This window comes from Thunnus albacares, chromosome 19, assembly GCF_914725855.1.
Source record: "Thunnus albacares chromosome 19, fThuAlb1.1, whole genome shotgun sequence".
Lineage (NCBI taxonomy): Eukaryota > Metazoa > Chordata > Actinopteri > Scombriformes > Scombridae > Thunnus > Thunnus albacares.
In genome coordinates, this window is record NC_058124.1 from 14449131 (window position 1) to 14463657 (window position 14527).

General features: G+C 36.7%; 1 protein-coding gene across 2 annotated transcripts in view; it reads right to left on the reverse strand.

Annotated features, from left to right (window-relative positions):
* The window catches only part of necab1 (N-terminal EF-hand calcium binding protein 1), a 35431-nt gene extending 22902 nt beyond the window's left edge, over positions 1–12529 (reverse strand). The window contains exons 1-5 of one of the 2 annotated variants that reach the window (XM_044334782.1): positions 12292–12529; positions 9873–9897; positions 8095–8203; positions 3579–3604; positions 3224–3321 (exon numbers count right to left, since the gene is read on the reverse strand). In XM_044334782.1, coding sequence (XP_044190717.1) covers positions 3224–3321; positions 3579–3604; positions 8095–8203; positions 9873–9897; positions 12292–12378 — 345 coding nt within the window. In that variant the 5' untranslated portion in view covers positions 12379–12529. The remainder of the gene's footprint in view (positions 1–3223; positions 3322–3578; positions 3605–8094; positions 8204–9872; positions 9898–12291) is intronic. The other variant, XM_044334781.1, reaches the window with a different exon arrangement.
* Positions 12530–14527: the final 1998 nt, after the last annotated feature.

The window sequence follows — 14527 nt, forward strand, 5'->3', positions numbered from 1 at the left end:
TTGGAACAATGCAAAAGTTTTACAAATGTTTAAATGATGAGAAACAAACTAAACACTTATGCCAGACATATTCATAGTGAATATTCATGCAAACATGACGTCAAATGAGATCAGATTTTAAAAATGACATTTACAGATCTGTAGCAAAGGACGGCTCCCACACCAGGTCTCAAACCCCAGTCTCCCAGACCATGAACAACTGTGCTGACCACTCAGCAATAGGGTCAACCTGCTTGCTAAGAGCCAATGTGTTACTCTCTTGAAGGCATGGGCCTGCACCGTGACAAGATCCCCTCAGTATTATTTTCCAACCTCATAGTTTTATCAACAGAAGTTGTAATTCTTTAATGTGTGGATCTGTCGTGCAGCAAAAGACTTCCACCAACTCTGATCAGAATGTCTGTTCAGAGAAATATCAGATATTAAAGAGGACGCAGTTATATGCCAGTGCAGAAAAAACACAACAAACCTCAGATTAGCTTGTTGGAAAAAATGTTTGCTCGGCTATCTGCGTTGGTCACATGATCATCTCCTTACAGGTCGTAGTTGTCCATCGAGAGTCTCCTGTACAGCCTCAGATCTGCTATCATGGCTGTAGACTATTGGTGTCCAAACACTGGCTAAATCGTTATCTGCAGTTGCCATCTATCTTTCATTCATTATTTGTTCCTCTCATGGTAATGCACAGATCCAGAAAAGAAATAAAAAACAATTCACGATCAAAACACAACTCAATTTACATATTCTATGACCGAAAAGCAGCAGGGAGAAGAAAATCTCATTTTGCCTGCCCCTTACTCAAGACATAAATAAACAATAGAAATAGATGGTCTGTCAATTATGTTTACTGAACAACCAATACATACAATAACACAAGAAAAAAAGAATCAAAAGCCATACACAATAGTTCACCATCAACAATAGAAACCCATTACCTGACAACTTTATATATTCTAATTATTCTTTCTTTATACATGTCCTTGAATTGAAAGATATTTATACAATCCTTTAAATCATTCTGTAGAGAATACCACAGTTTGATGCCAACAACTGAAATACACATCTGCTATAAAGTAGTCAGCACATGCTGATGCTTAAAATGATATTTCCTTCTATGGTCCTCGTCCTCTGAACTAAAAACAAACAACTTCTGTAAATTTTCTGGGTATATTCTGCTTTTTGTCCTGAACATAACTAATAATGTCTGTAACTCAACTAAATCTTTAAGTTGTTGTTGTGTTTTTTTTAAATCCACCTTATGAATCATTCTGCTCTTTTCTGTAATATAAACAAAGGCTTTATGTTGCTCACATACGTGTTACCCAACACGTCCACACAGTAACTAAAATATATACGTATCTTTGTCACTGTAGTTTAAAGGTGTTGAAGTTGGATGTCATTATGTGTTACCTCATCCTGTACTAATAAAAACTGCTGCTGACAAATGAACGGTTTGACTCCCACACTCTGCTTCTGAAGGAGTCACAAAGAGTCGTGTGTGCTTCAGTGCAGATCTGAGGGGCAATTTAAGCTTCACAACATGTGTCATACAGTATGTGCCAGATGAGATAGGACACAGACAAAAAAGAGAGAGTGGTGGAAAGAAAATGAGGTTCTTCCTGCAGATTTAATAAGCCACATCTAATCCTCACGTCCTCTTCCCATCTTTCTTCATTATTTGTCCTTTCTCTTTTCTTCTATCATCTCTGATTTACCTTCATCTGTCTGTTCAACTTGCCCTCCCTCACCATTCTCATCCTTCTATTTCTCCTCCATCTGATAATGTGAAGGATACTTTGCCATAGCTGCAGCTCTACAGTAAGATCAAGAGGATATAAAGCTTTTTCCAATGTATGATCAAAAGCAATATTTGTTTGTTAAAACAACCACAGCCCATTTAATTCCCCATCAATATTGGCTACAATTCCAAAAAGAATTCATAACATGTTTTGTTCTGGGGGATAATTAGTAGTATGAATAAGCCTGGTTCGTTCTTTTTGGCTCTGTAATGGAAATCTGACTAATGGGAGATCTGACGAAGCCGGCTGGACAGCAGAGGAGCATGCTGGGAGAGATTTGCAGCTAGAAGCTCAGGCCCTACTGTGAGTAAATCAAACATTTCCTATTATTACCGTTACATGTACGGCATGAGATGTCAGTTTGATGCATAGCGTGTGGAGGAGTAGGTGGGTGTGTGAGTGTGTCACAGGGATGTAAACAAATAAGAACACACCATTCAGGGAAAAACTGGATATTTTATTTGAATCTTAAGTGATTCTTTTCTATGTATTTATTTTGTTTGGAGAACTTTGTTTTATATATTTCTGTGGCAGAGCTGACAGAATTTTAGGTTATAACTGAGTGGAAAATCTTACCTTCCTTAACAGTATAATAGCTTTGCGTGAGTCAAGGTCATGGATCATGAGGACCTCTATGACTTTAAAAGACAATCATGGACATAAAAGACCTACAGGCTTTGATACTGTAATGTATCACATTTTCTTTCCATTTCCTGTCTTTTACATGATGTTAAGCATTTTACTTTACCTATGATGACTGTTTTCCTTTAGTCGCTTTGTTCTGTTTTTGTCAAAAATAATAGATACAAACAGCATTCAAATTTAAACAGATTTTTTTCACATCTCTTGATTTGGCACAATTTGCCACAAATGTTTTTTTCAGAGACATAACTCAAATCAAAACACACAGACATCATACATCCTTCTTTACATGGGTGTCAAGATCCCAAGAAAGATAAATGTTGAGAAATCTATTCAGAAATGTATATAGTGACCTTTCTTCATCAGATTCAGACTTTTCCTTCAGTATCAACGTAATCCAGGTGATATTTGTCTGTACAGTGCAAACAGGAACAGCTAGTAGCTAAAGCGGCATGACTTTCAATGATGGAGATTAACTAAAATGTAAACAAACAGGCTCTACAAACATGAAGGTGTAGATAGAGATTAGATATTCAGACACTTGGTGAGGTTCATCCTGAATAACTTTTCATCACAGGTGTTATTTTTAACTCATGAAGCCTGTAAACCTGTTTGACTTGACAGTAAAGGAAACTGACGAGCTGAAGTTAGGGAAAATGAAGCAGCCTTCATCTACAACCTTGAATATATGACTACAGATACTCGCTTTGTGCGGACCCCTTGTATGTCCTGTTAAGAAAAGCAGGTTTATCTTCCAAATGACGTTTTCATTTTTATCTTACCTTCTTTGTTTTGTCCATCGCCTTCAGTATGGACATATTCAGGTCTTCTAAGGCAGCCAGAACATTCTCATATTCACCGAGGTGCTGGGAGAAATACTCTTCACGGGAGAAAGACCAAAAAAGAAAGAAAGAAATGTTTGGTGAGTTAAGCAACTACGACAAGGCTGCAGGTGTTTGAAACAGCGTTAGTGTGACACTTCAGTGACATAGCCTCCAAGCGTTTGGGTCAGAGAGGATGTGACAACGTCTACATGGTTCTTTACTTGTGCTGGGAAATGTCAAATAGCATTTGAGTCTCTTGTTAAGCTAGTAGAATACCAGCACCAGCTTTACGTTACTCTCATAAATAACTTACCACAGAGTTCATCAGTGTCCACGTTGCTGCAAAACAAAAAAAGAGAGAGATATATTTAAAATAAATCAGAGCAGTACAATCAAGAATTCCTCAAAAACAGAAGTTTCCAAGGTTACAGCAGGTTTTATCCCTACAAAAACTCTCCCTTGACTGACTATAATTTGGTGAATCATTGTGTGATGACAACTGGGAACAAGCAAAGTATGTTATGAATAATTGAATAATTTAGTTGTTTTTTCCCCAAGGTGCTGCATGAGAGACCAGCAGGTTAGTGAGTGAATTCATCAGCAGAAAGCCTGGAGGAAATTTGATGAATGTCCATATATGAATGTGTTTTAGGGAGGTCTGATTGTACGTGTGTGTGTGTGTGTAAAAGACACAAAAACAGAGAGAGACAGAAAAGAAGAATAAAAGATAAAAAGTAAAGGTTAAGAGGGGACACAAGTGGACACATTATATCCCCTGTACACCAAGCTTCAAGTCACACAAAGGAAACATTTTCATCCTTGTTATAGTGAAGGACGCTGGGGAATTACACTGGATTTTAACTCTATTCCACACAAACTGTAGCTGTCATTCACAAGGGAAAAGTGCCGCAGCAATCAATCAGTCCAAACAGGAGAAAACACTTAGAGCCACAGAGGACGATTGAGAGCAGAGGAGGTAAATCAGAGGTTAGACATTAAACTGGGTAACAAACTGAAAAGCTCTTACTTGTGTGGCTCAAAACTTGGCTGTTTTGACATTTTAAGGTACATTATGTACTAATGGACTACACACAAGTGAAGCACTGAATAATATTGTAAACAGTACACAAAACATGATGGATGGTAATCAGGACAGAAAGCAGATGTTCTACATTAGCAGAATCTAAATGTATGCTATACTTTTACTGACCAAACAGAAATATGATTAATGCCACTAATTATGCACGTTTCTTGATTCCTCACATGTAAGAAGTATCATATATTAACTGTCAGTGTTCGACATCAGACTGAGTGGTTCAGCCAGCCTGTCAGACACACCTTACAGCTTGATGACTCATTCTTTAATCAATACAGGATTCGATTTAAGACTTCCAAATTACTTCTTAACAACTTTACCATCTGCATCCCTCTGTGGTCGTCTTATAGGGACCCAGAAGTGTGCTTCATGGTGGTTTATCATCCAGTGAAGCTCCATCATTTAGCAGGGTGATGATGATGTGTTTAGATCAGATGCATTCATATACATTTGTTTTTGCATCTAATTTTGCTCTTGATATGTATGAAATACATCATTATAAATGGCTGACATAATTAAATTATGATACATTCATGATGAGTATACTAATGGTATCACGGATAAACATGATAAACATTATGTTGTTCATAATCATCACAGAGATTGTTTGAGTGTCTCATCTTCCTCCCTTTGAGCATTCAATCATCCCCGAAACTCTGTTTGAAGTGAAACACCATGACTCCTTCATCATATCAGAGAAAACATAAAAGAACCCACAATCGACCCTTGAGGCACACCATAATATATTTCTTAAACCATAAAGAAAGGAGCCATTTTCATTTGAGGACATTGTCTTTTCAAACAGTAGAGAATCTCTGCAAAAACTAGAGGAAGCGCAGCCTTTTCGTTCAGAAATGGTTTTTGTATTATTGTAGCAGAATTATTTGCATGTATGCAGATTTGTGAAACTGCGCATTGTGAATGTGTACAGGAATCTACAAATGTGTATTCAGATTTGCAAGTGTACCTAGATTTGTGAATGTGTAGTAAAATCTGTAAATGTGCATTGTGTAAATTTTGTAGTTTCAAAATGCATAAACAGCACCCGTTCTTTGGAAACAGTTCTTTCTCATAATATTTGTCTTAAAAGACTAAGACAGTTGAAAAAACTGTTATATAAAGAAATTGTTCTTAAATAGTCAATCATACAAGTAAAATTTGCTTTAATTGTTTGCTTGTTTTGCGACTCTGTCTTATCTGACCTGGAGATCATCTGTCATTTTGCTGCCTCATCCTTCAAAAGATCAAGGACCACAGTGTAAATTAGCTCATTTATTCATTGTTTTTTACCCATTTTAAATGTATTATTTTTCATTTTAGTTGTGTATGAGGACTAGATGAATGCAGTCTAGCGTGTAACTTGTAATATTCTCAAATGAAAACAAAGTATAATCTGTGACATTTATCACAGCTAATGCTTAACCAAACTTTGACCTCACTAAATGTCACTGCTGTCCTGCTGTTTGTTGGGTAATGCTGCAGATTAACAGCTTTTGGAGTTTTCCTCACAATTAGGATACTGTAAGATCATACTAACATCATAATATCAAAGTTCCCAGTGGAGTTTGTTCAAAGGATACATGCAAATCACATTAAACTTTTAAAGGTGTTTTTTTCTTTCTGTGATGTGAAAGTGCAGCAGTGTGGCTCATTGATGTGTTTTTAGTAGTTTTGGGCACAAAGGAATACGATATATCAGGCTTTGGATACACAAAATACTTTTTTGTTTACTTCTTTGGTTTGGCTCTGCACATGAGATTTGTTGACAGTAAGAAAAATATTAAAAAATAGCAAGTAATCTTGCTAACTTAAGCCTGACAGAGCAGCTTGCATGACTGTAGACTTTCCTCTGCTGTTATTCACTTGAAGTTTATCGAACTGTGACAACAGCTATCCATGAGGGTGCGGATAACCTTCTATTTACCTGCAAAATAATTCGCCAACAAGTGTTCCTCCAGGATATCAGGGTATTATTTTAGTTTCAATCATTTCAGCATCACCTCAGCTCATTTCTGCCAGCCTGTGATCCCTTTCCTGCCTCCTCCGTGGTTGTTAGGAGGATTCTGCTGCTGTACTGGGAACCACAAGTATCAAAGAGAGTCTTACAAATTGCCTACAAAGCTGAACAAGGGGTGCAGTCAATGCCGTTCAATAAGCACTCTTAAACTGCGGGAGTGCGGCTGGACCCAGTCGATCCTCTGATTTATAAAACCTTGTATTCAAGACATATTGAACAGAAGCATTGATACTGTGATTTTAGACCCTTTTTGAACCTGTGGATCAGAACAACGGGATATAACACCATGACAAATGCCATAAATAAGTAGGACTTATATAACCGACTAATACAATCAATAAAATACCCAGTAAATAACAAAAACATGCAAAAACAACATTTATATTTTCCATTGCCTTTGTCTGAACTGTAAGCACACATCATTATTCACCTTGCACTTACGTCTTTGCCAATTTAGTATTAATTTCTTAATTTTATGTTTTTATTTTCTTTTAAGATTGTTTCTATCTTTTCAATCTACGTTTTTTGATATATGTTTGGGGTTATTTTAAGCCTTTACAAGACAGCAACAGTAGGAAACAAAGAGAAAGAGAGATGGGGAACGACATGAAACAAATGTCTGCTGCTTGAATTTATTGTTTTAATGTTTTCGTGCTGTGTTTTCTATTTGTTTTAATGCATTATATTGAGCACATTGAATTGTCTTTGTATATGAAATGTGTCATACATATAAGCTTTCCCTGTCTTGCCTCACTTTGCATGAAAAAGAAAGGATTTCTGAGGTCCTTCCACTACGACAGCATTGGCATGTATTTGTAATTATGAGATAAAACTTTAAATATGTTGTCTTTTAATGTGCTGGCATGCATACATTTCTGTGTGGTTGATATGCAGTTGTTAGAATCTTAATGGGTGGTTGTTGGTTGCTATAGTAGTATCAAGTGGTTGTCTGCTGGTTGCTATGGTGTTTTGCAGAGTTTCTATGTGTGTTGCTATGTAGTGGTTGCCAGGGGATGTCTCTCATGTTAATTCTTAGTAAGTTGCTATTGTAGTAGCTTAAAGGGTAGCAAATCTGGTGATGTGTTTGAGGACCCAGAAGTAGCAATAATGACAATAGTTTAGGAGTAATATTGTACTGCAATAATACAATACTGTACACACGTCACACCTGTCTTTAATCTTCAGATGTAAGAAATAAGAATGTGAGACAGGCGAGCAGAGAGATTGGTTTGACATGAGTCTCCTGTGTCCTGCAGAGAGAGAGAACACACAAGCTCGCTGCCTGGAGTGCTTTTCTTCACATCTTGGTTTGCTTGTCACCACTTAAACAATACTGAGCTTATGAATACATAGAAGATTCTTACCAGGGTGGCCCAAATCCTATAAATATTTCATGCCGTATGACAAGAGACACTGTCTTTTGGATGTTTCATATTATATTCTGCACAATACAATAATAAACACACCCAACAGGATTTCTTATAAAGCTTTACGGTTGGCTGAATGTGTCCAGCTTTGTTTAAAAAACATGTCAGGATCCTTTTCATGGCACATACAGTAGCACACAGAGCACAGAATGTAATAGCATACTGTTCAATTTAGTCCAAAACAGATTGAGTTTGTATCCAATTCATCATCTTCTATCTGTCAAACATATCTCAATTCTGTCCAGCATGTAATAAAACAATGTATAATAATAATAATAATAAAACTTACTCTGTGTTGTGGGTATCAATAGTGTGGAAAAGCTCCTTCAATTCCTCAGCTGTCAAGACTCCGTCAGAGAAGTAGGCTTTGAACTCATCAAAGGACAGCTTCCCATCATCTGGGGGACAGAGCACAAATGTAGCTTGTCAACGCTGTGTCAAGACAGCTCAGTCAGGATTGCAACATCCTATGTATAAATCAAGGACTTGTTTTGGTCAAACGAGCTTTATGATTCGAAATGACAAAAGAATACATCTGCAGGTAAGAAGGGCATAAAAAACAAGGACTCAAATCAGCAAAAAAGAGGTATTAAGTGTGTAGATTTAGTTCCCTTCCATTTAGGAAACAAAACGTAACAAAAAAACTCCACATTGTAACATTTTTCCTTTTTTTATCAGTATAAACAACACTGTGAATGTACAGGATCATTACCATTTCTTCCATTAGACCTACTTGATTGCAGTTTCAAACAATCAGTCATTTGTATGCTCTAAGGCTCTGAAATTATGAACAGAATAAAAAGGCCCAAGCTCTATGAATTATTCATGAGGTGAAACTAAACAGATTTTAAAAACGAGGAGCCCCAAACTGGCTCAACTTCAGCAAAATGAAGAAAATCAACCACGTTTTTTTTTTTTTCCTCACAGCTCTGGCTGCAGTGGTTTCAATTTGTGTGACATGAGGCGGTTGATCTTTAAATATTCACTGCTGACCTGCTTGGATTTTGGCTGTCATGTCACTACAGATGCTGTGAGCCTGTTTTGCAGGATGTACAAAGGCAAACGCACATGCACATAAATCAAGCACACGGTGACTCACTGTTTGGTTCAGAAATAATCTTGGAACAGACTTTGACGTATAAGTGCTGCTGTTTGCACTAAAACACTAAAAACAAACATGTGGGATGACTTCTTATCATGCTGTACGACAAGAAGTCAAATCATTCGCAGCGTGGGACGGACATTAAATAAATAATGAAGCATGTCATGCCATGGGAGTAATGAATTCTGATTAGCTATTTTTGGTCATTTATATTGAGCATGTTCAAAATATATTTTGCAAAAGGGCAGCTGTTTCTAGAGGAAGTCATTTTTAGTGTCAGGTCTGTTAAAACATCAGATGATGCCTGATTCCTGTGTGTTTCTTATCTGAAAACACTTCATATCTGTCAGGTTTGAGCATTGCGTGTCACACCGGAAATGTATTTGGACTGTGTGTGTGTGTCTGTGTTATATTTCACACATTAGCTCGTCACAAAAAAGATGCTGTCAGTGTTGAGTCACACAAATGAGAGCCGGTCTCATCTCAAACCAAAATCAGCACATTTCTGATTAAAATGAAAAGAGGAAACCAATTCAAATTTGGAATTCCAGTTTTCTTCATATAAAATCTTCATCACAATGCATTTGATGTTTGTGTGAAAACAAATGTGCTTGAGCGGTGTGTGTTGTTGTTAAGTGATCCATAGAGGCGTCTTGTATCCTTCCTAATAATCCTATTTGCTCTGAGCCTCCGATCATACACCTCTAAAGCCGTTAAGTGTCGACTTGCATAATGAAAGTGTCTAACTGGTTTAAAATCTTTGATGTTTTTTCTTCATTAATGCTCTGACATCGACCTGCATGGTCAGTTTCCTGTTTCCATGGAAACTGAAAGAGTATCAGCACCGAGTCATGATCAGAATTTCATTGAGAAAGTACATCTGTTTTCACACATGAGGACAGAAGGGCTGAGCTGCCGCCAAAGACAGAAAAGTGTGTTTGTGTGTGAGTCTGAAAGATATTTACCGTTTTTATCAGCTCTCCGCAAAATCTGCAATAAAAAAAGGGAAAAGGAGGGATGTCATAAAAAAGGGTTTTACACCATCAAAGTTAAAACACGTGTGTGTGTGTGTGTGTGTGTGTGTGTGGATCATCGATCACACTCTCAAAAGCAGTGTGTCATTAAATTATTGATAGCGCCGTCCCAGAGTCCAGAGGAGATGAAAGGCATGTGGCAATGACCACGTCAGCTTTAAAAGGGTCGAACCACCAACCTCAAAATAGCATTGCCCACTTTCTCTTCTCTGTACATGTGAAGAAGAATCTGAACAGACTTTGAGTGTATTTACACATCATAACAAGGTGATATCTGAATGCACAACCCAACGTGTGCAGAATCTAAATTTTTGAAACCAAAACCAGGGGAACAAAATCCTTCCATCAGTCAACCAATCAGATTTTCCCTGCAAGGAGGACTTCAGCTCTTGGCTACAAAGGGGTAAAAATACAAATAGAAAAAAAATCCGCCCACCTTCCTCCAGCTCTTGGCTCTATCCTGTGTTCTGCTTTACATAATTCTTTCAAATTTTCCTCCTAATCTGTCTTTGTCTCTTATTTTGCTGCCCCATAACTGTATAACTATCCTGCTCCTGTCTGTCTGTTACTCATCTCTAATCTCTACAATCACTTCAATTCAATACACAACTCTATTTCTCTCTGCAAGGGATAACAGCTGGGTACCCAGGTCAACAAATAAATACACAATAAATAAATAAATATTAAGTTAAAACAATCAGTTGTCACTTTTCCATTTGACACATCCTCATAATTAAACGACCACAGAGGTTGATTGTTTCCATCACATATTGAAGAAGCCCAGTTTTCTTTTATCTAGAGCTGCAGTGATTAATCGATTAATTTATGGAGAGGAAATTAGAAGGAAACTATTTTGAGATTCAATTAAGCAAAAAATGATGAACATCTGATAGTGTCGGCTTCTCAAATGTGAGGATTTTTTATTGTCTTATATCTTTGGTCAGGACAAGACAATTTATGATGTCACCTTGAACTTTAAAGTAATGTGATGTGAACAGGATTTTTCAGTTTTCTGATGTTTTATAACCTAAACAATTATTCAATCTCTCAAAACAATAATCAGCAGATTAAATGATAATGAAAATAATTGTTAGTTTCCTCTAGGTCTACTTCTCTTCCTTATTAACTGATGTATGACATTCAGAGTAACCCCAGTGCAAATTATTATAGTATTGAAAATCACTTTAAATTGATAGGATTGGTCACTTCATCAGTGTTTTGTAACAGGACCAATGACTGAGTTTAATCTCATCTCATACCGCAGTTCATACTAATTGATATTTCAATGAATTAAACATACGAATGTCACCCAGAAAAGAAGTCTGATGGTCCTTTTGCCTGTAATATATGGTAATAAAGTTGGAGTGCAGCATCAGTAAAAGAAAGACAGCACATCTAACATGTTCCAGGAGGAAATGACTCTGTTTTAATGACACACAGACTGAGGCTGCAGCTAATAGAGGAGATGTCAAACAACAACAGAAGCAACACTCGCCTCTGCAGACAAGCAATAGTTGAATTCCCTGTCAGTCAGCGCCTGACGAGAGAGCACCTGTTCGACATCAATGAGACATTTGATGTGTAGGATCCAGCTCCCCCACCTTTAATAACTCTCCGCTCTCATGTGTGCACCCATCCCCTGTCTCCCTCAGACACCGAAGGCAGCCAACAGGTTTATGGTTAAGATATCACAAGGGAGTAGAGCATAGGAATGTGGGGAATATAATTAGATGTTATAGTGAGGCAGGATGAAGCATCATGAAACAGGAGAGAGGAGCATTTGAGGAAGATCATTAGCTGTACTGATATATGTTCACCTATGTATATAACATGTGATATTAATATTTAAATCCTCATCATCTGACGAAAAGCCGCAAGTTGTGGGAATCCTGGTCTCATAAGTGGCTATTTCAAGAAACATAGATAAATATGTTGCTACCTTTTTAGACTGAAAAGGTTATAAATATCATGTATGTTTGGTTGACTTTCATCAAACCAAGTAGACTTCTAACATTCATTAACTTGGTATTTGGTTTGAAGCACTGATATATATTTTAAATCTTTTCACAAATATATACAGAGCAGATAAATTAAAGGTCAGTCCTGTCAAATTAACGCCTTCTGCAGGGAACCCTCTATTAATTCAGGTGATGTACAACCTCCAGCAGATAAAATCACTGAAACTTGACTGAACAGATTTTTCTAATCTTTTTTCCTTGTTTTTATGGTTTCATGGGCTACAGGCTATGGATTATTAACATATACAATATGCCCTCAATCAAAAAGAGTGCGAATAACTCCATTATAGCATTAAAATAAGTAAAAAAAAACAACATTTTTTTGTACTTACATCAATAAAAATGGACATTCCCTTCTTTAGCGTCATTTGAGCGCTGGGCTGCTCGGACACAGGCTGCATCTCCTCTGAACAATCCATCACCCAAAATGTGTCTTCAGTAGTGAACAGCAGAGGAATGTGTCCGCTTCAACCTTTTATCTGATCACAGTCACTGGTCAAGAAGAGCGACTCGCTGTCAAGTCAGCCGCAATAAAGCACACGACTTCCCAACTAAAAGTGCCACAATTTAAACCTTATTAGGGACGTCATTGCTTTATCGTTGCCATAGTAACATATCAAATATGAAAGAAATGATTTAACTATACTGCAGATCATTTTGACGCTATTCTTTGCTTTAGGTCTGCGCGCACCGGCATTTTTAATGATAAACACTGAAATATATATGCTTTGTTTTGCAAGAAAAATCAGCTGCACTTCCTGTCGCGCGCTGGCTGTCTGTGTGCGACTTGACGCACGCGCTCCTCTCAGCTGCTGATCAAAAAGCTGCAGCTTGTTGCAGCGCATCTCTGTTCATGCAAGCAAGTATCTCATCCTGCACTGTGATATCGTGGTGCATAATTAACTTTATTGTAAAATAAGTCACTCTGAAAGCATCACTGAAATAAGTTAACATGTCGACAATATAACATGCAGCCAAATGAGCAGCACTAATATGCCCAGACGGGAATGCTATATATAGCCCAAGTTTTTGTTAAAAGATACAAAGGGCAGATAAAAGGTCAATTCATCTTGAATTAAATGACTCGTTCATGATGTCCTTTCTGTGCCTAGACATCTTTCTCCTTATACAGTTTTTTAAAAAATGTGATTTTGATCATTTTTGATTTTCCTAGTATTGTTGGTATTGATTTATTTCAATAAGTTGTTACATCTACAACAGTATAACCTTTTAAATTGCCTTTTGCACGCCAGCATCAATGATTGAGCCCATTTTTAACTAAAATGTCAGTTTGTAAATTAAGCAATGAAGAAATCTGGTGAGAAAACATACAAGTCTTTACTTTGTTTGCAGTCAATAAACGTGGTGGTGATTTTGCTTTGATTTTGTCATGTGTTGGATGTCTCTACATAGCTAATACAAGACAAAGTAATGAACCCTGCAAGATATCTGGAGTGGTTGTAAAACTGTGTAACAGTTCCATCTAGTGGAGTGCAGCGATGGCACATAGTGTACTCCAACATGTAAACAAAGGGCATTTATAAGCACTAATAATTTCATGTAATCTATGTCCACATCTATGACTTTCAGTGAGAAAGCTTTTGAAAAAGACTCATAGCCGAGGCAACAAGATTTTTTTTTTTTGAGAACTACCTCCTAAAGGCTTTCTGCACCCACAGCTGGTGGAGCCAGGCGGAGAGCAGTGGTAGTTGCATGAATGCACATATTGTCTGCTTCACTCCACTCATTATGAATTTATGGTAAGCATGCCAAGCAGAGAGATCCCCTTCAGGCTACTATATTATACTGTATCCTTTCAACAATACAGATGCAGTATAACAGTACAAGCTTTGATGCAGACATCCTGTATAAGGTAACTGTTTGTAACAAAGTTTAGCTTAATTTAAATTTATGGATTACAATTTATAAGTGTAATGTAACTTCCATAAATGAGTCAGTGGTGGAGCATTACTAAGTACATTTACTCAAGCAAGTACTGTTCTTAAGTAGCGTACAAAAAGTATTGAAGTACTTTATATTCCACTCCACTACAATTGAGACTGAATTTTTAAAATTTAAAATATTTATTTATTAATTTTTAAAATAAGATCCACTTTAATATGAAAATTCAGCTTACATGTTAATGTGGTAATAGTGATAATCCAGAAATATAAATTATATATAGGCTCAGTACTTTTGATACTTTAAATGCATTTTGCTGATAATACTTCTGTACTTTCACTTAGAAAGTAAAATTCTGAATGCAGGACTTTTACCTGTACTTTGTATATTGTGGTATTACTACTTGTACTTGATGAAAAAAATGTGAGGACTCATTCCAAAGCGGATACTGTCAGCATAGTTTATGATTAATATTTATGATATTATAATATTCATGATGATTTTCTTCCTAACAGAGGTGGAAAGTAACTACAGTAAATACATTTACTTAAGTAAGTACAATTTTGAGGCACTGCACATTAGTATTTCTATTTTGAATAAAATACAGCAACTTTACTTTTTACTAGTTACATTGCAAATTGATATTTTTCAAACAAAACATATGTT